At 39.4% G+C, this 21,091-nt stretch overlaps 2 protein-coding genes across 3 annotated transcripts in view; both read right to left on the reverse strand.

Moving 5' to 3' along the window:
• The window catches only part of LOC308689607 (protein NLRC3-like), a gene marked incomplete at both ends in the record, with an annotated part of 270,187 nt that overhangs the window by 214,433 nt on the left and 34,663 nt on the right, over positions 1-21,091 (reverse strand). The gene's annotated exons all lie outside the window — the stretch shown is intronic.
• Positions 6,330-15,719, reverse strand: LOC308689619 (tripartite motif-containing protein 16-like). Of its 2 annotated transcripts, XM_081363436.1 has the most exons (7): positions 15,685-15,719; positions 15,038-15,495; positions 14,420-14,515; positions 14,099-14,332; positions 9,353-9,512; positions 8,229-8,282; positions 6,408-7,991 (listed from the first exon to the last, which is right to left on the reverse strand). In XM_081363436.1, exons 2-7 carry the CDS (start codon positions 15,470-15,472, stop codon positions 7,456-7,458), a joined length of 1,515 nt encoding a protein of 504 aa, XP_081219562.1. In that variant the 5' UTR covers positions 15,473-15,495; positions 15,685-15,719; the 3' UTR covers positions 6,408-7,455. The 2 variants fall into 2 exon arrangements, with proteins under 2 accessions (XP_081219561.1, XP_081219562.1); XM_081363435.1 differs by lacking the exon at positions 15,685-15,719 and having other exon boundaries at positions 6,330-7,991; positions 15,038-15,682.

A 21,091-nucleotide genomic window follows, 5' to 3' on the forward strand; every position in this document is an offset into this window, starting at 1 on the left:
GAGTAACACTAATAGAGAGATACAACCATGATCGGATGATAAGAGCAAATCATTTGTCCCTCTAATGAGAGCAGTCTCAGTACTATGGTACGGTCTAAATCCTGACTGAAAATCCTCACAGATATCTTTTCTTTCTAAAAAGGAACATAGTTGTGAGGATACTGTCTTTTCTAGTACCTTTGACAGAAAATGTAGATTCGAAATCGGCCTGTAATTGACTAATTCTGTAGGATCAAGTTGCGTTTTTTTTAACCCAGCTCTTGCTATGAGAATAGCCTTAGGCCCAGGCCTGTTTCAGAAAGGAGGTTGGGTGAAAACTCGGAGTATGTTAACCCTGAAATGAGGGAAACTCTGGGTTTTCTGTTTCAGAATGGGAGGTATGTCAAACCCGAGAAAGCAGAGTAAGTCAAGCCTGTTTCTGAAAGAGAGGTAACTTATACTCAGAGTCAGTTACCATGGTAACTTGAAAACGGGGATGTCCGTTTATACTTAGATTTAAACTTAGATTCTATAGGCTACTCCACATTAAAATGTGAACAAATCTGAATGTGTAGATTCTTTGATGTGTAGACACATAATATTAATGGTAAAGCCAGGCCTTTCTTAGAACCGGTTCTTGGCCAGGAAAATTGGTTCCAAAGCGGCACCAACTCTTTGGTGGACTAGAACCGTTCTTTCACCACGTCATGCTTACATCAGGGGCTGGGGGCAGGGTTATTGTGACCAACAACTCAACGGTGACCGCCATTGCTAAAAACACAGTGCTAGCTAGTAGAAATGATTGAAGAAAGATGGAATCTAAAGTGAAACAGTGGTCGGTGGAAGAGACAAACTGTTTGTTGGTGGTATGGTCCTCGGCAGAGGTACAGCAAAAAATAAAAGGTGCTTCGAGAACAAAACGTGTTCGAGGAGATCCAGAGGGAGATGGCTGCAGTGGGGTTTAACAGAACCATAGAGCAGATCAATAACAAGTTAAAAAATAAATAAAAAAGGACTACAGGGACCAAAAGAAGGAGTTGGGGCGAAGTGGTAATGGATGGCCACGTAGTAGAAATCCCCATTTTGAGGTTCTGGACTCGGTCCTCTGTCCTCGGCTACCGCTACCACTCCACTGCAGCTCACCAGTACCGTCTTGCAGCTCCTCATCTGCCTCTTCCAGTCAGCAGACCAGAAAAGGTAAAGGATTCTTGTTATGAGTATCAACAAACTGAAATATATCAGCAGAGGTGGACAAAGTACACAACTTCCCTACTTGAGTGAAAGTACAGATACTGCTGGTCAAATATTACTCCGTTACAAGTAAAAGTTGTAAAGACCGATTTTTACTTAAGTAAAAGTACAAAAGTACTTGTTTGTAAAAGTACTTAAGTATCAAAAGTAAAAAGTAAATGTCAATGCATTGTTTTATTATTGTTGCATTGTTGTATGTAATACTTACAGTACCTTATGCCTCTGAATCTATGCCTGCGCTTAGGGCTGGGCGGTATGACGGTATATATCGTTACCGCAGTAGAAAATGTCAACCGTAACAGATTTTTTTATTCCGTGATACCGCGACATGTAAATAAGTGGGCGTGGTTAACTCGCGTGCAGCGTGCAAGAGACTGAGACGCTGAGATTTGTCAAAGAAACATGGAGAAAGCAGATCAAGAGGATCCACAAAGGAATTACGTTTTCTAAAAGGTTGTTGTTAACGTGATATTTTCGGGGGAAAGGTGCAGCAGATGATGTATAGTTATCTGCATCTTTCTGTCTCTTATGTATAGTTACTTTTTAAACACAAAAGCATTCAGTATGACACGCGAGCGGTTGCCGTGGTAATTAACAACCTGCTTGTTAAGGCGAATGTATAATCCTGTATCTGAGGCAAAATGACTAAATATCCAGCGCGAGTCCCCCATCAGTTGGGGGAAGTTCATCTAAAAGTTGATGAGAGTGTTTTGTTTACTATATTTAGATATTAAAAATAGTTTACCAAAGAAATAATTTACCAAATAAGATTTTTCAAAGAAAAAGAAAATTCAAACAAAGTGAAGTACTTTTCATTTCTAAAGTAGCCTATTTGGGTTTATTTATTATACAAAGCCCTTTTTGTTGATTTTTCAAGAATAACTACAGATATAACTATAGATATAAATAACTATATCGTGAAATATATCGTTACCATGAAATAAAATTAGTCATACCGTGAAACAGAATTTTGATCATACCGCCCACCCCTACCTGCGCTCATATCAATATCACATTTACTCTAGAACACTGTTCCAGTAGTGGGATTGAATGTGAGATTGAATAAGTGCACTCAGTAAAACATCCACAATGGTTTCGGACACCCAAATGGCTGTTCCCTCAAAGAGTGCCCTATTTAAAGTTTTTTTTTTTAGTATGAATATGTTAGCCTTAATGTTATCCATAAGCTAGTGCTCCAAAACAATTACATAATTTGAATTTAGAAGACCAAACCCAACGTTGAAAATGAAAATCAGGTTGATTTCAGAATCCAACATCAGACTGACATTAAACTCCAGTGTTGGACAGACGTTCCAACCAAAATCCAACATCGGATGCTGACGTCAATCCAACGTCGAGTTCAGATGTCAAACCGACTTTCATTTCCAACCAAAATGCAACCTAATGTTACTACTTTCTACTCAAGGACCTTGACAGAAATGTAGTGGAGTAAAAAGTATGATATTTATCTTTCAAATGTAGTGAAGTTAAAGTAACAAGTTTCCAGAAAAAATAATACTCAAGTAAAGTTCAGATACTCAAAAAGTGTACTTAAGTACAGTACTCAAGTAAATGTACTTTGTTACTGTCCACCTCTGTATATCAGTCTTCATTAAATAATTCACTGCAGATCTGTTGTATTTGATTACATTGCATGAAGTACCCAATAAGTGTGAACAAGCAGTAGTGTAGGGATATGATAGTAGACATACAACATAAGGTGTATCAGTGTAGTAATACAGTATCATATAATATTATTTTGTTAATATGTTGCATTGACACTTGTGTTAGATTATTTACAATTGCAAAATACACAAGGAAGATCTGTGTTAATGGTAATGTTTTTTTGTGCACAGGCAAAAGGAAACGAGACATGAATGGGGAGCTGCTGGAATATTTCGAAAGGTCTGACGAAAGGTTCCCGCTGCACTGCAAGGACATGAATGATACCTTGCTGAAGAAAATGAATGCAGACTCAACTGCAATGCTTGGACTCATGGAGCGTATGGTCACGGTGATGGAGAGGCAATCCCACTGATGAGTGCTACTGAATCATAAAGAAACAATGTTGCACACTGCACTTTAATATTTTGGGAGTTTTTGCATAGTGTATTTTTTTTTTTTTAAATAAACATTTCTGTCTGCTGTAGAATGCTTAATCAACAGAGAAACAAATGCAAGTAATCAATTTTTTTATTTTCATTTGTGCAGATTAAACACTGCTGCATTTCAGGAAACCAGAAAGAGAGATGTATTAACTCAGCAAGTAAACATAAAAATGTTACATCTGGTGTTATGGCAGTTTTAATATTTAACAAAAATACAACAGAGGTAGAATTACAATGTATGGCGGTGGTGCAGTAAGAAAAAAAGAAATCAGTCATTCCCACAAAAGTACTTTATTAACGCAGCTCTGATGTCAGCCCCTTCTTGATTACCATGTTCAGGTACCGCCTGGACAGGAGGCTGAATGTTTATAGGCCTGTCTTGATGCTCCTCTGTAAAGTTGTCCCCATGTTCCTCACAAATGTTGTGAAGCACACAGCAGGCGAGTGTCATTTGCTTGCTCAGCTCCAGCTTGCAGTCATTTCTTTTTAGGAGGCACCTCCATCGACCTTTTAGTCTCCCAAAACACATCTCCACAACTGACCGTGCACTGCTCAGCCGGTAATTGAAGGTCTGTTGTTCATGTGTCAGTCTTCCAGTGTCTGAGAAGGGCTTCATGAGCCAGTTCTGCATGGGGTAAGCTGGGTCACCAATTAGATAATGTCCAACATCACACCCAGAGATGTTCATTTTGTTTTGGCCTAATAACTCCCCATCATTTAGGACACAAATGTGATTGTCTCAGTACCCTTGCATCATGAACACTACCTGGATAGCCAACGCATACATCCCAGAAAAGGCCTTTGCCATCAACCACTGCTTGGAGAACAATCGAATGCCATCCTTTCCGGTTGTAATAGTCTCTAGGGTACTCCTCTGGTGCTATTATAGGGATGTGACTTCCATCTATTGCTCCAACACACTGTGGTACTCTCCAACGATTCTCAAAGAATGTGGCCAGTTCTACAAACTTGTAAGCGTCAGGAAATATAATGTGCACAGGAAGCAGCACCCTGTTGACTGCGTAGCAAAAGTCCTGAACACAGTTAAACACAGTGCTGAGGCCTACCCCAAAAAAATGGCTTATGGTCCTGTAATCGCTGCCGGTGGCCAGTTTCCAGATGGCAATTGCCACTTGCTTTCGGATTGTGACACACATACTGTCATTTGTGTTCCTTCTCCCCATGTCAGACCTGACTCGACCACAGATGTACTCAAATGATTCCTGGGACACTCAGAAATTCTGCACTAACTGTTCAGCGGTGAAATCTGGAACGATTGTGTCCCACCAGTGGCGAGATCGTGGGTGTGCCCAGACAACAAGCGGTCTCCGTCTTGCGATGTGCCACAATACTAACATTGCCTGTAAAGATAAAAATCGGTGCACCATTATTTCTTTTAGTTGATTTCCAATGTAATCGATAGGTAGTCTGCGCTACCGGTACATACTGTAGCTAACGTTAGATCCATTAGAGCTAGCGGCCTTGCATTTGCTTCCAATAAGAGCTAACATCAATAATAAGAATCGAAACATGTTATATAATTACCAGCCACCAATTTTTCCGAGTCTAGAATCCGAGGTCGCGGTCCCCTGTGCTCACGCCTTCATCCAGAGGTCCCATCGCACATGGACTAGAGCCCGCGAGACTCTGCTCCAAGTGGGGGCGCGCACTAAGGCTAAGGCCAATCGCCACCGGTCAAGGCCTCCTGTATATGTCAAGGGGTCAAAAGGTGTGGCTTTCTACCAAGAACATTCCTCTACGTTCCGTCTCCGTTTTTCGTATTCTGGACTCGAGACGAGGGGACGCGGATTCCAGTTTTTGGTGGACTGGGAAGGTTACGGTCTGGAGGAGAGGAGTTGGGTACCTGCTTGGGACATCCTGGATCACTCCCTTATTGATGATTACAATCGACAGGTAGGTCCGTCTGGGAACGCCAGGAGGCGTTCCTAGGGGGGAGGGTACTGTCACGGTTGGTAGATTCGCTGTCTCATTCTGGTCTTGTGTGTTTGTGTTTATGTGTGTGTCTCGTTTGCACTGATTGTTTTATGTGGGCGTGACCACTGATTAATTCATCAGCGGCAGCTGCAAACCATTCCAGCCAACCTATTTATTGCTCTGTCTTTCGTCTTGTGTTTGCCAGATCGTTGTTTGAAGCCTCCTGTGTTCGTGCCTGTTCCCATCTTCCTTGTGTTTCCTGTTTCATTGGATACGGATCGATTCACTCCCGTTCTCACCATTGGTTCATCTTCACCACCTCACTCACTTCAGGACCGCCCGTCTCAGTCCCTGCGTCACGCTCTCCTGCTGTCTGTGTTCCGGATCTGACCCTTGGCTTGGAGAGATCATCTACTGCTCTGTATTCATCGTGTTTTCTTTCTGCCTGTTCTGAGGTGTTCTGAGTGAACTTCTGTTCAATAAACATTGTTGCATTTGCTATTGCTTCCGTCCAATTTATCATCACACATACATGTTGTTCACATATTATGGTAGCCCTGTTTGTGCTAAATAGAGTGTAATTTTGTCATTAATATGTTTATAAGCAACTGAAAAAAGCACAAATGTCAGGGCATGTCAAAACATCTCAAGGACCCCGAAAACACCTTAGACCCCAAAGGGTTAAATGGGCAATCCCATTACATAAGCAAGTGTGAAATTATCAAACATAATACCAACTACAGAGCATTTGTGATTTTCTCAATCAAGGATAAAGTCAAGAGAAAAAAAGATTGGAAATGTTTAAATATTTCAAACTCATTAAAAATGTATAGATCAAAATCAAATGTGTGGTTTAATATATAAACTAAAACAGAATCCTTATCACACAATAAATAAATTAAAGTGTATTACATAAAAAGTGCCTATAAAGGATTATAGTGACCATCTGAATGGAAAACTTACATTAAAATATTTTAAAATCATTTCATCTAAATGATAATGAAATCTGGTTAACATGTCCCTGGATTATCTTTATTAAAATTTGAGTTTAAACTCAAGTCAGACTTTCTTTATTGAACAAAAATCTTTAATCTTAAATATTAAAAAAGTTAAAATCTTAAAATCTTTTCTCTCAGATTTTCTTTATTGAAAATTGATTTACAAACATAGTTTTAATACATATAAATCCTGCTATAAAATAACAGATACTGAAAAGTAAGTCCCTCTAAAAGGATTAGATAGAAATGATCATATGGTCTGCCTTTGATCTTATCGGTAATGTCTAATTCAGGGATGGCAGCTTCGGTCCTGGAGGGTCACTGTCCGGCAGGCTTCAACCCTGAAAAAACTCACCTGCCAGTAACTTTCTAGTAATCTTGAAGACCTCAATTAGCTTGCTCAGGTGTGTTTGATTAGGGTTGAAGCTAAACCCTTGCCTTGTCCAAATACCTGCACTTGCGGTCTTTGCTCTATTTGGTGTAAAGACTGCACGTGTGTGTAGAACTTTTCATCACTCGATTAGACACACTTATATTCTTGCAAAAAATGCTAGTGTTTACAGAGCTTTTATTATTGTATTTCAATACTTTGCATTTTAAAATAAACTTCTACATGTCTGTTCAGTAATCGCTATGTAAATAACAGAAGACACAAATTTAAAATTGCGGTGCTTCTAATTAAGTGATAAAAACAGTTGCAAATGTTGTACAAAATAGGCCTACACATACCATACTCATCATTGCACTAATAAAACGTGCAACACTTTGTTTTTACTACCAAATCATATGTATCTAATTAATTAAAATTACAGTGGAAAGTTTTCCTCAACATCTCGCTATTTCAGGGCACATGAGTTCCCGAACATAATGCATGATGGGATACGCTTAGCCTCAAATACCGCTCCGTAGCGGTATTCAAGATAGTATGGGTTTAGTGTGCATTAAATGCACTGCACTTTGGCATTTTGGCACCTTGCGCACTTACTTCCTGACGCGTACACATGCTCTCAAGTGGCCAAGACCGCAAGTGTGGGTATTTGGACAAGGCATCTGTAGGACAGTGGTCCTCCAGGACCGAAGGTGCCCATCCCTGGTCTAATTTATTTGTTAAAACTTGGAAGCCATGTAAAGAACATCTTTTTATTTTCCATTTAACAACATTCAATATAATACAATATTTAGCTCTACAGTCTATTCTGATTCATTAACAGTTTCACTGATCCATAATAAACCCCAAAACCAGGATAGAGTGTGTGAGTGAATGTGGTCTGGACTGTGTGGATGAGGCTCAGTGTGTCAGAGACGCTGTAGAAAGACAGAGTTCCTGCACTGTGATCCACATACACTCCTATTCTCCTGCTGATGGGCTCTACAGTAATTTCAGTCTTTATGTTATTGTGTTTGAATCTGTAACTGGAGGGAAAGCAGATCAAACTCCAGGACTGATCATTACATCCTAACACACACTCATTACCTTCTCCCTTCCTGCTGATGCTCTTATATGACACTGATATAAACACACTTTCACCACTCCACTCAATCTCCCAGTAACAGCGACCACACACACTCTCTCTACACAACACCTGATGCACATTATCAAATCTGTCTGGATGATCAGGATACGGCTGGACTGTGTTAGAGAATCTAATCACTCTGTTCCTCTCAGACAGACGGAGCAGTTTATTCACTGTGTTTGGATCCAGAGTGAACTGATGAGAATCTGATGGAGATAAACACATCAGAATCAGGAATATGAATCTGTCTGATCTTTTAATATATCTGAACTCTTCATGTTCAATATATCAGCAGTGTCTCAGTACAATTGACCAGATATCTTGTGCAAATCATCATTTACATGATCAACTCTAAAACTTTTCTTTCATGTTTTCTTTCATCTTCTACAGGAAGAACATGAACACACTCAGTGAGTTTTCTGCTTGTTTTCTTAGTGACTTACATTGTAGGAAGTCGTTCCTGGTCCTCGTCTTGGGAACAATGTTGGAGGAAGTGACTGGAAATCAACAGACATGAAGAGTGTGATTATCATGTCAAGAAGAAAATTATCCCTACATCCGTTCCTAAGACATTTCTAATATGATCTTCTACATGATATGAGATGATGGAGGATCATTTCTGAGAGCAGAATCTCCAGGGCCCGTATTCATAAAGATTCTAAGAATACTCTCAGAAAACTCTTAATTTAGCTTAAAAACTTTTACGTAGGAGTCTTAGCTTAAGAGCAATTCGGGACTGATCTGAGAGCAACTCTGAGTAAGGAAAAGACAAAAACTTTTATCTTAGTAAGAAGGCGGGGTTGACCCCGTTGCTATGTATGACACAATCTTTTGAAGACTGTGATTGGTTGGTTGTCCAAGAAGGGGAAAAAAGTGATTTTAAGTATAGGGTCTATTCTAAGCCTTCACTTTGAAATTACATGCGTAATTTTTCCTATTTGACCGTTCTCACACACACACATTATAAATATAAATCCTTATTTTATTAACCATGCTGTTGATTTCCTATAAGGTATTTGCTTGGCTTAGAATGATAAAAATTGTTCCACTCTTTCTAATTACACTGATTGTTGGCATGTCTATTTAAATGGTGGTTTGAATGTATCAAACATGGAATTTTCCCAGTTGCCAAATATCGTAATGTAGTGATTACTTTCATTTCGGGCGCTATGGCATTTCTGCGCTGTGTTGGAGATATTAGCGTGTCTCTAAAAAGATCTGTCACAAACATGATCCCTGCACAATCTAATCTATAGCGTCTTATTAACTCACTGTCATCCATTGTCTGCAACACATTTCTTCTCCTTCTTCATCTTTCTGCCATTTTCTCCTCTGCTAAAGAAACTCTTAAGCCTCTTAAAAGTCCTCGCCCGTGCTCCTAACAATTTTGACCTTAAGACCTCTTTTAACGGTTAAGATGCTTTCTGAATTACTTTTTTCTTTACTAGGATTTTTTCTTTAAATTTAAGAGTAAACGCCCACATTTCTAAGAATTTTCTTAGAATTTTGTCACTAGGAGCTACTCTTTGCATTAAGATTCTTTATGAATATGGGCCCAGGACTTTACCTCTGTCAGAGATCTTCTTCAGCTCCTCTTTGCAGAAATCCTCCAGTTTGTCTCTCAGCTGAAGGACAGATTCTCTCATGCCATCAAAAGAGGAGAGAGAACTGAAGGGATTGTCATTTACATCTGTAGATTCAGGAGGAGCTGAGAGAGACTGGAAACTCTACAGAAAACATAAATCAAAGCTCATCACCTCCACACTTCATCAATAACCTGCACTACTGTTAGATTTGTGCGGAAGTCTCAACAGAAAGAAAACTGGACAATCAATTTACTAATGAGTTAAGTTTTGGATACTGAACACTATATACAGTTGCAATCGAAATTATTCAACCTCCATTGCAAATCAGGTTTATTGGCAACATTTACAGATTTTCAGCTGTTTGCAATAAACAAATCAAACAAAAGTTATTTAAATAGCTCAACACAACAAATGGTTTCAAGTGGTTCCCCCAAATTCAACTGAAAATGCAACTCATAATAATTCAACCCCTTCATGGCAAGCATCTTTATTACTTACTAGAACACCCCTTTTCTACAAACAAGATGTATAACCAGACATCAGGTTCTGGTAGCATTTCTGAAGAACTTAGTCCATTCCATGAGCAATGGCCTTCAGTTCAGTAATATTCTTGGGTTTGCATGCTGCAACTGCCTTCTTCAAATCTAACCAGAGCTTTTCTATGGGGTTCAAGCCAGGTGAATGTAATGGCCACTGTAGAATCTTCCAGGACTTCTTCTGAAACCAAGCCTTGGTGGAATTTGAGTATTGCTTGGGATCATTGTCCAATGACGCCCAAGCTTCAGCTTCCTCACTGACGGCATGAAGTTTTCTCCTTGGATTTCCTGATGCTTCAATAAATCTATCTTGCCTTTCACAGGCAGCAGGTTTCCAGTGCCAGAGGATGCAAAACAGCCCCAGAGCATCACAGAGCCTCATCATGTTTAACTGTAGACAGAGGGTTCTTTTCAGCATACGCTTCTTTCTTCTTCCTCCAGACATACCGCTGATCCATAGGGCCGAAAATTTCCAGTTTAGTTTCATCACTCCACAGAACAGAATCCCAAAACATCTGTGGCTTATTTATATGATTTTGAGCAAATTGCAGCTGACTTTTCTTGTTCTTTTGGGTTAGTAGTGGTGTACGTCTTGAAGTTCTGGCATGTATTTAGTATGTGCCTTACTGTGCAAGCTGGAACCTCAATGCTGTTGCCACCAAGTCTTGCTGTTGGTCTTTTGCAGTCACTCAAGGGTTTTTCTGTACCTGCCTTCTCAAAAATGTGGTTGCAGCCGTTGATAGCTGCCTTTTTCTGCCCCGTCCAACTTTGAACTTGCAAACTATGCTTCCAACTGTGTCTCTAGGAACATTTAGTGCCTTCGCCTATCGTCATATCGATCACAAGTTCAGTATGGCGTACCACAAGGCTCAGTACTAGGACCATTGCTGTTTGCTCTGAACATGCTACCCTTGGGAGAAATCATTAGGAAGCATGGGATTTTTCACATGAGTTTTCACTGTTATGCTGATGATACTCAGCTGTATATTTCTTCACGCCCTGACAAAACTTACCAATTCACAAAATCAACGGAATGCATAGCTGATATAAAAAACTGGATTAGTAATTTCTAAATTACGACATTTGCTCTCTCAATGACAAATGCGGAACAGTTAGTTCATGTGTTCATGACATCAGCTAAATTTATTGTGATGTTCTAATGGGGTGTTGCCCTGCACACATAATAAACAAACTACAGCTGGTCCAAAACGCAGCAGCTCGAGTTCTTACCAGAACCAGGAAGTATGACCATATTAGCCCTGTTCTATCACTGCATTGGCTCCCAACATTGTATAATTTTTTTAAATATAGCTGATTACTTACAAAGCACTAAATGGTTTAGCTCCCCAGTACTTGAGCGAGCTCTTAACGCATTATAGTAGTAGTAGTAGTAGTAGTAGTATTTTTAATACATGGAGACGTAGCTAAATCTACTGTACAGTAGCCTAATATAATTATTTCTGTCAATTTCTTCAAGTTTAACCGAACTTTTATTTTGACGGGTTGCTGTGAAGACCTTTGAGTTTCTGTGTGTGTATAATATGACGATAGTTATTCTCAAATTAAATGCTAAAATGCTCATGAAGTGACTCTCAGAGCAGCTCTGGAGATGAATTTCATCATGTCATCATATCGTGAGGCAGCAGAGACTAAAAAACAGCGTCACTCGTGCTTCAGTGTGTCTGTGTGTCAAACCGCGTGTCTGCACCATTTATTCACAGAGAGATCTGCAGAACATGCAGGGTTAATATTTAAATAGTCTTTTTGCGGTTTAATATACACCGACACTATATATATATCGTGGAATATATTGGCTACAGTGCTTGAAGTAAAAAAGTTAGTCAGGAGCCCCGTGCTTAGGAAGCGACTGAAAGCAGCTACTTATTAGTGGGTACCAGTACTACAGAAATGCTGGTATCGTCACGTTTTAAACATTTTAGTACCGACTCGGTACCGAAGTACCATGTTTTGTCAAAAATAAAGTCATCAACTGATGTTATTTAAGTGTTTGTTCAAATGTAGGCTTTATTCTAACTAATGAATCCTTAACTTTGAAATACGTATAATAAAATGTATACATTTTAAAAAGAAAGATTGCACTTGAAATATTCTTAAAATTGTAATTGTTGTTGATTTACATGTGAAAACTTTTAAATAAAATAGCAGAAATAGCTTCTCTTTAAATTATTTATTATTGTTTGTTTATTAGTGACACATTTGGGGAGAGGATATATTATTCCAAAACTTTCAGAAAATACAGTATGAGAATTAACTGCACAATTACTAGAAATGTTTACCTTGGATATTATACAAATTTGCATGCATACAAAATTTGTGGAAAGACAAAAAAGATAGTTCCTCTTAACTTTGAACCAATTCTGTAGAATGGCCCATATAGCCTATTTGAACAGGATTTGTTTCCAGGCATGACTATGTACTAAAAATGTGCTAAAAACTATATTCTAAATAAATTAAAAGCAATATATATATTTCTTTTATCCTCGCATTCTTTATTGTGGTACCCTCTCAGTGACACACCTGACTGAAAGGCTCATTATGCGGGTCATTGTCTTCTCAGGTGTGAACCACAGCATTATTCATGATCATTCATGCCCCCATGCATATTGCCTTTCCAAACAAAAAGTGTTTTTGCAAAATTTTAATCAATCTATTGTTTTATGTGAATGGTTAGACAGGATGATTTTCAGATCATTTTGAAGCAAAAACTCTAGTCTAGACGACAACATCCATTAGTTAAAGGTCTTGTGGAAACATATTTAGTATGTGTTTTGTGGCCTTATTTCAGAAACATTCATTTTTTAGTTTTAGTTTTTATGAATAACCATGCATAAACATTATTCTCTCAAAAATACAAACATGTTGCTCACATATTATGGTAGCCCCGTTTGTGCTAAATAGACTGTAATTACACCTTTGCCATTAATATGTTTATAAGCAACTGAAAAAAGCACAAATGTCAGGGCATGTCAAAACATCTCAAGGACCCCAAAAACACCTCAGACCCCAGAGGGTTAAATCTAGACTAAAAACACATCTCTTTAACCTAGCATACACATAAAAAACATTATCAACTTCTTTACTTAATTTCTTTAATTTCCTTTAATTACTTTACTTTACTTTAATTTCCTATTATCACTGTAAAGCTGCTTTGGAACAATCTATATGGTTAAAAGCGCCATATAAATGACGGTGACTTGACTTTTTGTATCCCGTTCCTTGTTTGTGAAGGGCTATGATATCTTCTCTTAACTTTTTGGACCATTCTTTTGACTTAGCCATATTTCTAACTTGCAGTCAAATGTGACACAAAATATCTGAACTGGCTAGGTTTGTTGAGTGTGTTCTAGCTCAAGCACACCTGGTGCAACTAATGAAGCCCTTGATTTTTGCAGATTTGTGCTGTTGTGAGGGATTCTATTCAGGGGGTTGATTATTTTGAAACTGCAGATGTCATTAAAAGTTGCATTTTCAGTTGAATTTGGGGAAACCACTTGAAACATTTGTTGTGTTGAGCTATTTCAAATACTTTTGTTTGATTTGTTCATTTTTAAACAGCTGAAAGAAATTTTTGCTATGGGGTTGAACAATTCCGCGATTAGGGACTTAAGGATTAGGGATTAGGGTAGGGCTGGGCGATTTAAATCGTGATATTTTTATGCGCATCTCGTCAGTAAAGCCGGTTCCTTGATTAGTAGTAAATCGCCATCACCTGCTTTCAGATGGAGCGGCATTTACTACAAAGAGCCATAGTTAACTGACAAGCTGAGCCATATCGCATTAAAATCGCGGACGTATCGCCAGCGATAATTAATGCGATATGGCTCAGCTTGTCAGTTAACTACGGCTCTTTGTAGTAAATGCCGCTCCATCTGAAAGCAGGTGATGGCGATTTACTACTAATCAAGGAACCGGCTTTACTGACGAGATGCGCATAACATTCTCACGATTTAAATCGCCCAGCCCTAGATTAGGAATATATATATATCTTCCAGAAGAAATTTGTAAGTGAGTATCTTTCAAAAGAAGATGATCAGATGAGAGTCTGACTGATGATGATATAATAACCGAACACACAGGTCAACACTTCAGTCAACAGCTCATTCTGCTCTCATGAAATGTTTCTCTCGTGATCAAGTCCACTATGACCCTGTTCCTCTAGATCTCTGTTACCTGCAGGAAATGGATGTGATCCTGTGTGTGTGAAAGCTGCTCCAGCTCAGCGTCTCTCCTCCTCAGATCATTGATCTCCTGCTCCAGTCGCTCCAGTCGTCCTTCAGCTCGACTCACTGCAGTCTTTTCCTGATCTCTGATCCGCTGTGTCGCCTCAGAGCGGCTTCTCTCAATGGAGCGGATGAGCTCAGTGAAGATCCTCTCACTGTCCTCCACTGCTGTCTGTGCAGAGCGCTGTTAGGACACACATCACAATCACACAGTGAACTTCAGTGAGTCCTGACTGAGACTTCTCAAACTTCTCTTCTTCTCCAGACTCACCTTATGAGATGCCACAGCCTCTCTCAGCTGCTGAAGATCTTTCTCTTTCTGCTGGATCCTCTGCTGGAACGACCTCTGCGTCTCCTTCAGCTGTTTCTGCACCACGAACAATGTCAGTTTATACTACTTTCACTATATCATCATGTGATTTTTAATGAAAAGGTTTGTGTTGATAAATATGTTGAAGGTGCATTTTTAGTTACCATATTTTCTGTTAAGTACAATGCAGAGCACAAATTAATTGAATTGAATTTAAATATCTTTAATGTCCCCAAGGGGCAATTTGGTTCACAACAAGTAGCCAACCCATACACATTCGCACAAAAACACATAAAACCATGAGATAATAAATAGATACTCTTATATTCCCGCAGCTTTGATAGACGAGATACAAAAAAAAACAAAAAACACGTCAGATACGGACATATGCGGCTACTGCTGTATGTCGCCACCGCAAGGCAGCGCCATCTTGCGAATACGCTCAGCAGTGAAAGTGCACCTGCAGCTTCTGTTCACTTCTGCTGATGTCTGCAGTATGAATGATGTTACCTGATCATATGGGTGCCAATATAAATAGTGTTAACATTATTTAATCAATGTCTAGTTTAAAGTTCATACCTGTTTCTCTGTCCTCTGAGCTGCAGCTGATACAGTGTCGTGGTTTTTATGTTCATCCATTGTACACAGCACACATATACAATTCTGGTCAGTGTTGCAGAAAACCTCAAGGAGTTTGTCGTGTTTCTGGCAGATCATCTCCTGCAGTCGTCCAGTGGCATCTGTCAGATTGTGTCTCTTTCTTTTAAAGAAACTCTCATGTTGTTCAAGGTGATTCTGACAGTAAGAGTTCAGACACCCCAGACAGGACTTGACGGCTTTGCGTTTTCTTCCAGTACAGACGTCACACTGCACATCTCCAGCTCCAGCGTAACAGTCAGTAGGAGGTTTAGTCTTCTTCAGTTTCTCCACCACTTCAGACAGCATGGTGTTTTTAGCTAAAGCAGGTCTTGGACTGAAGGTCTGTCTGCACTGAGGGCAGCTGTAGACTCTCATCTGATCCTCCTGATCCCAGCGGCCTGTAATACAGATCTTACAGTAACTGTGTCCACAGGGAATGGTCACTGGATCCTTCAGGAGATTCAGACACAATGGACACAGGAACTCATCTTGAAAAATTAAGGCTTCTGCCATTTTACTGCATTAACACAGAGACACAACCACACAACAGCTCAACTTAACTTCAGTTTCAGTTTCCTTGAACTCACGTGCTTCCTGCTTCCTGCTTCTGTGTTTGAGTGCCGTGTGCAAATGTCTGCAAGTCTGTAAAGTCACAGATCATAAAATGTCCACTAGATGTCAGTCTTAGACTGACACTCAAAGAATATGTTACAGAGAATCAGGCAACACCATTAATAACTGCAGTAAAACTGCATACTAACGATCACATCTGTGCAGTGCTGTAAGTGGTTTAAACTATGTGAGTTTCTCACATAACAGTTCTTGACTTGATGTATCTAGTCAAGAGTATGTCATTGTATGTAATAGTATATCATTGTATGACTGTGTCCTCAGATGAACATTACCTTGTGAACTGAAAACATCAATAGTTATCATTATCCTTAATTCACAGGATCCAGGCAAATTATGTGGGATTGATATAGTTTTTATTTAGACATTTTAGTCATTTCCTCACAATTACTTATAACAGCAGGTAACAAAATTAATGGACTGAAATAGCCTACAGCTACACTAATTATACATGTATATCTACACATATGATAACTGTGATAAATAAACCCATATATTTTCCACTCAGAATAAAAGAACACACAGTTGTAGAATGAGAATGAATGTCTTTTTTTGAAGTCATAAAGCTAAAGACTGCGCATATTTGTGGATAAATTTGATCCCATGTGCTTTTCGCTGTGGAAGAAACCTGCCTCAGCAGGAAAACTAAGCTACACAGCTAATCTATTTAATTATCATTTGCAAGTGTCGTCAGCTAAATCTATGTTTGATTTTATGTTCAATATTAGTGTAACAAGGTATGTTGTGATGGGAAGAAGGAGGCGAGAACCAGCTAACATTTAAAGACTTTACTATTTAAATAAACACAAAAGCCCCTGACGGACGACTGCCGCACACACAAACAAAACATTATGTGGCGATGGAGGAGTTATAAAGGATTAAAGAAATTTTGTACTCAATTATTATACTGATTCCAAAGGGAACGGCTACGCCACCCGGGATTAACTACCCGGGGAAGACCCAAAGGCCCACAGGTTCGATTTTTCACAAGATGACCCACAGACGTGGATACTTGGTAACAAAAGTATAAATCTTTATTAAACAGTCAATTCGTTAAAATGTCTTATTCAACAGAGCAATCATAAATAGGATCAGCCACAGCAAGCCACTAGCACTGTGAAATAAATTTATCAAACACAAAAGAAAAAGACAAACAAACAAACAAAGAGCTGGGGCTTACCAATCGGAAGACAGGCTAGATGCCGGGCTTCAATAATGCCTGTAATAATAGATACCCACACGTGCACCAAACCACACTTACACACTAAAGAAATTCACTGCAAATCCACACCACTTTGGGAAGAAGAGAGCTACTGCAACACAGAGACAGCTAGCCTGCCTTCTTCAGGCCCCCAGCTCCAGCAAAAAGGACAGAGAAAAAAAGCAAGATAAGGAAAATAAACAAACCAATACAAAAGCAAAACACATTTCTTCCAACTACAACAAAACCAAAACCACAAGTAACAGATTTGTCAAAAAACAAGGTCAAGAATGCAAAACAAAACTAGTAATGCAAACCAAATGAAGACAAAACAAAACTAGTGAATGCAAAACAAATGAAGGCAAAACAAAAAGTATTACATGCAACAAGTTATTGAATGCAACACAAGTTATGGAATGCAAAGATAGACCAATGAATATAAAACTAAAACATCACAAAGGTTGTTGAATTAAACACAAAGGTTACTGGATGCAACAAAGGTAAATGCAAAAAAAAGAAAAAAAAAAAAAAAGAAGAAGCTGTAAACAATGCAAAGCCGGAAGCAACAGAAATGGCATGCTCACAGAGTGGTTTAAATACCTAAAACACAAAAGTAATTAAAATAAAAACCAACATGCCTTTATGAGGGCCAAATGGACAGGAGTGTGTTGTACATACCAACTAATGCGGACCACGGCATGCATAGGCGCCGATACCGTGGGTGCTCCGGGGCTCGAGCACCCACGGAAAATATTGAGCACCCACGGAAAATACCGAGCACCCACGTGTGCCAGACTGCCATTAAACATTGCAGTTGGTGCTATGTGAAGTGTTTCTCGGATGAAAACGCCTATTTAGTGACCCCGCTCTGTACGCAGAGACACGTTGCTCCCAGTCAGTATATCCTCTTGAAGAATTAACCGCAATGGTGAGTCAACAAAAATTTTGCTCAAACGGGTGCGGGTCGGACACGGGTCTAAACACGGGTTTAAAAAATCACGTACAAACGTAAACATATATGCACATTTTAAGGAACACATCTACAAAAATATGCCTGTATTTCAAGTAAATAAAATAATTTAAAATCCACATCAGTTTATTTGTGCCCACGCCCTCTCAGGAGTCTCTATACTTTCACTTTTAAAAAGTCATCATAACCGCGCGCGCGATCTGCTTACAGTCATCGAGATGGATGCTGTCTGAGGAGTTGAAGAAGAGAATAGCTAGTGGAGATAGTAAAGTTGTCGACAAAACTGAAGAAAACAATGTTGGGAAAGGCTTTGCTGCATGCATTTTCGTGTTGGATAGCCACAAATGTGGAACTTCATCGCTGAGGAAGCACGCAGATAACTGTTACTGTAGTAACAAACCAAGCAGTTCTATCGAACAGTATTTGTCAAATTTAACACTGTTACATTTTGTAAATTTCACACGAAGCTGATCGCGGTTACGTGTCAGTTAACCTCCAATCCTGTCTGTATTTGTGAGAAGTGGCGCTGTCCTTGAAAGATTACTTTACGCCTGTATTATCAAGTAGGCTAAATAGGTGTGTGTGTTCGTGTCGGCCGCTGTCCATTTCCTGAGGTTCTGAAATGCAAAAATGTTTTGACTACTTTTTTTTTTTTTTTTTTTAAAGGGCTTGCGCCCATGAGCACCCACGGAGGAAAACATAAATCGGCGCCTATGACGGCATGTATCCAGCAGCCAAACCTTTATGATCACATGCACAGTCAGACGACAGCAGTCGCCCAAAGAGACACCATAGAATAAATCGCCCGTAATTCTCAGATGCAGAGAACACCTGCGTGACACCAAATCCACAGTCCAGAGTAACAATGTATTACAGTGTGTTAATGGAGATGATGATTTTGCAATTATGTGGCAGGATGGGTTGTTACCCCTCCTAATTTTTTAATTTGAGGTTCGGCCAATGGGCTGGGACCATGGGTGTATAAGACCATGGGCTGCCATTCGTAGGGGTGCGTCACTTTTCGGGGCCATGACGTCATCTACGCGCCCTGCTGCTTGTGCTGGAGGATCAAATGTAAACATTTGATGCGTCTTAAGTTCATCCGCGCTCTCTGCCGATGAGATCTGGCTCCATGCATCGCTAGGAATTCAGGATATTAATCCCAGTGCAGCATCTGTTATTGCGCGTGACAAGAGCAATGGTGGCGTTCTGGTTAATTGTTATATGCTCTGTGCCTCATCACAGAGATGCTGGTCGCTCCGTGCTTCATCATAGAGTTGCTGTTCGCTCCAATGTTCCGTGCTTCATCATAGAGTTGCTGTTCGCTTCGACGCTCCGTCTCACATCATAGTTGCTGTTCTGTTTCCATCGGATTCTGTTTCTACGAGACGTTCTCAACGATTTTTCACCTGTTTTCACGAGACTGAGATGTTCTTAACGGATTTTCATGTCTTTTGTGCTTCCTAAGCTGTGTCTAAGTCATATGTTTTGAGTTGCTTTTGTTTTCTTTATTTTTGTTTACTACTTTGATTTTAATGGTTGGGTATTTTTGAATTTGTATTTTGGTTTCGATTCATTTTATTGAATATTGTTTGTATCTAACCATTTTCTACAGTTGACCTATATTGCCAATTTATTTAATAATTTATTTAAATTGAGTTTATGTTCCCTTTTGTTATTTTTGATCTTAATTTGTGACGATCCGATTGGAACTGAGAAGTTGGTTCCTTCCCGGAACTGCATTGAGTACTTTGTTATTTTGTTTATGCATATCTCTACTCCCTTAACGTTTCTTTCTTTCTGGTTGTTGCCAGGACCTGGGCACCCGGGGGCAGACGAGTGACCTTTTGGTGGTGGCATCCTTCACTGTTTGTCGTGGTCTTCTCTGACCTTGGTCGCTGTGTGTGTGCTAGTGTGTGTGTGGTCACTGTGATTTGAGTGATTTCCATTAAGGGTGATATTCTGAGACTGCCCCCGTTGGTAAGCCTGGGTTCCTTTGCCACTAATGATTGAACTTACAATTGAGATGAGTGTGATTGCTGGTCAATGCCTCTTTTAACGATGAATGTTGCTTAAATAAAATACTTTTGTACGATTACTTATGTCTCTGACTCCAACGGTGATTGGGACCTGTGCGTGCCTTAGCTTAGAGATTATATTAAATTCTTGGGGTGAAATTCCCCAGGTGGCGTAGTCGGAAATTACATCAATTTGAGTCAAACCACGCCCACTTTGCCACAATTATACTGCCTTAAATAGATGTATGTAACCCAATTACTAATGCTGCACGGAAAATGTATGGTGTGATTTCACTACTACTAAGAAAACTACTTACTTGCATGTAATGTATGTATTGACTGATTTAGAGTAGAAATCATTTATGTATTAGAAATTGTTTTTATGATAAATGAAAAATGTAGTAGTTAAGGTATATGTTACAGACGATTTAGAGAAGAAAGAAGAAAAAGAGGGCTCGAAGATACTATAAAGGAATGCGCCGTAAACAACTGAAAAGGTTGGTGGAGGATTTGGCAGCACTCCATGTGATGACATCAGAAGAGAGTTTGGCACCAGCAATTGACCGTCTACGTATAAAAAACTGAGAGAGAGACTGGACTGACGGATACTGAATAGCGCAGTATCTCTCAACGCCTGACACCAGCTGATTGTACCTTGATTGAAACTTATTTTTGTAACTTTACTATTGTACTTTTATATAACTTTTGTTAACTTTAATAAAACTTATATTATATTATTGGCAAGTTATTGTCTACCAGTGTAGTAATTGAAAAGCCTTAAGCAGGAACTGACCACAGGGAAGTCTGCTGAGCAAGTACCCTTTGAATGCTTATAGCTTTGTTCAGATTAGACCTTCCTTACCTACCTGAGAATAATAAATAAATAGGTAAAAGGTGTAATGATTAAAGCACACACTATAAAACAAGTGAAACCTCAAGATTTGAACAGCTCTCTATGACCCATTTAGGCCAGATCACCTACCCTTAGGTGTTTGACCAGAAAACTGCAACTCATGTGGTCATGGCTGTACTGTATGGAGCTCAGGCCTTCAGCAAGGTCAAAGCAAGGAGGAAATTGAGGGACAACTACATGTCATGGTCAAGAAAATCCCTATTTTTTCCATTGAGGGAAAAGGAGCTTTACAAATAATAGATCCAGAGAATGTGGTTGCAAT

The sequence above is a fragment of the Scardinius erythrophthalmus genome (genome assembly GCF_964197995.2).
Source record: "Scardinius erythrophthalmus genome assembly, chromosome: 4".
Classification (NCBI taxonomy): Eukaryota; Metazoa; Chordata; class Actinopteri; order Cypriniformes; family Leuciscidae; genus Scardinius; species Scardinius erythrophthalmus.

Bases quoted from the DNA above. Each gene is read 5' to 3' on its own strand.
- LOC308689619 (XM_081363435.1), bottom strand. From the start codon at position 15,610: ATGGCAGAAGCCTTAATTTTTCAAGATGAGTTCCTGTGTCCATTGTGT. The intron at 14,333-14,419 runs GTGAGTCTGGAG...GTGTCCTAACAG, and splicing joins AGGCTGTGGCATCTCATAAG to CGCTCTGCACAGACAGCAGT. The intron at 8,283-9,352 runs GTAAAGTCCTGG...GTTGATTTCCAG, and splicing joins GAAGAAGATCTCTGACAGAG to TCACTTCCTCCAACATTGTT.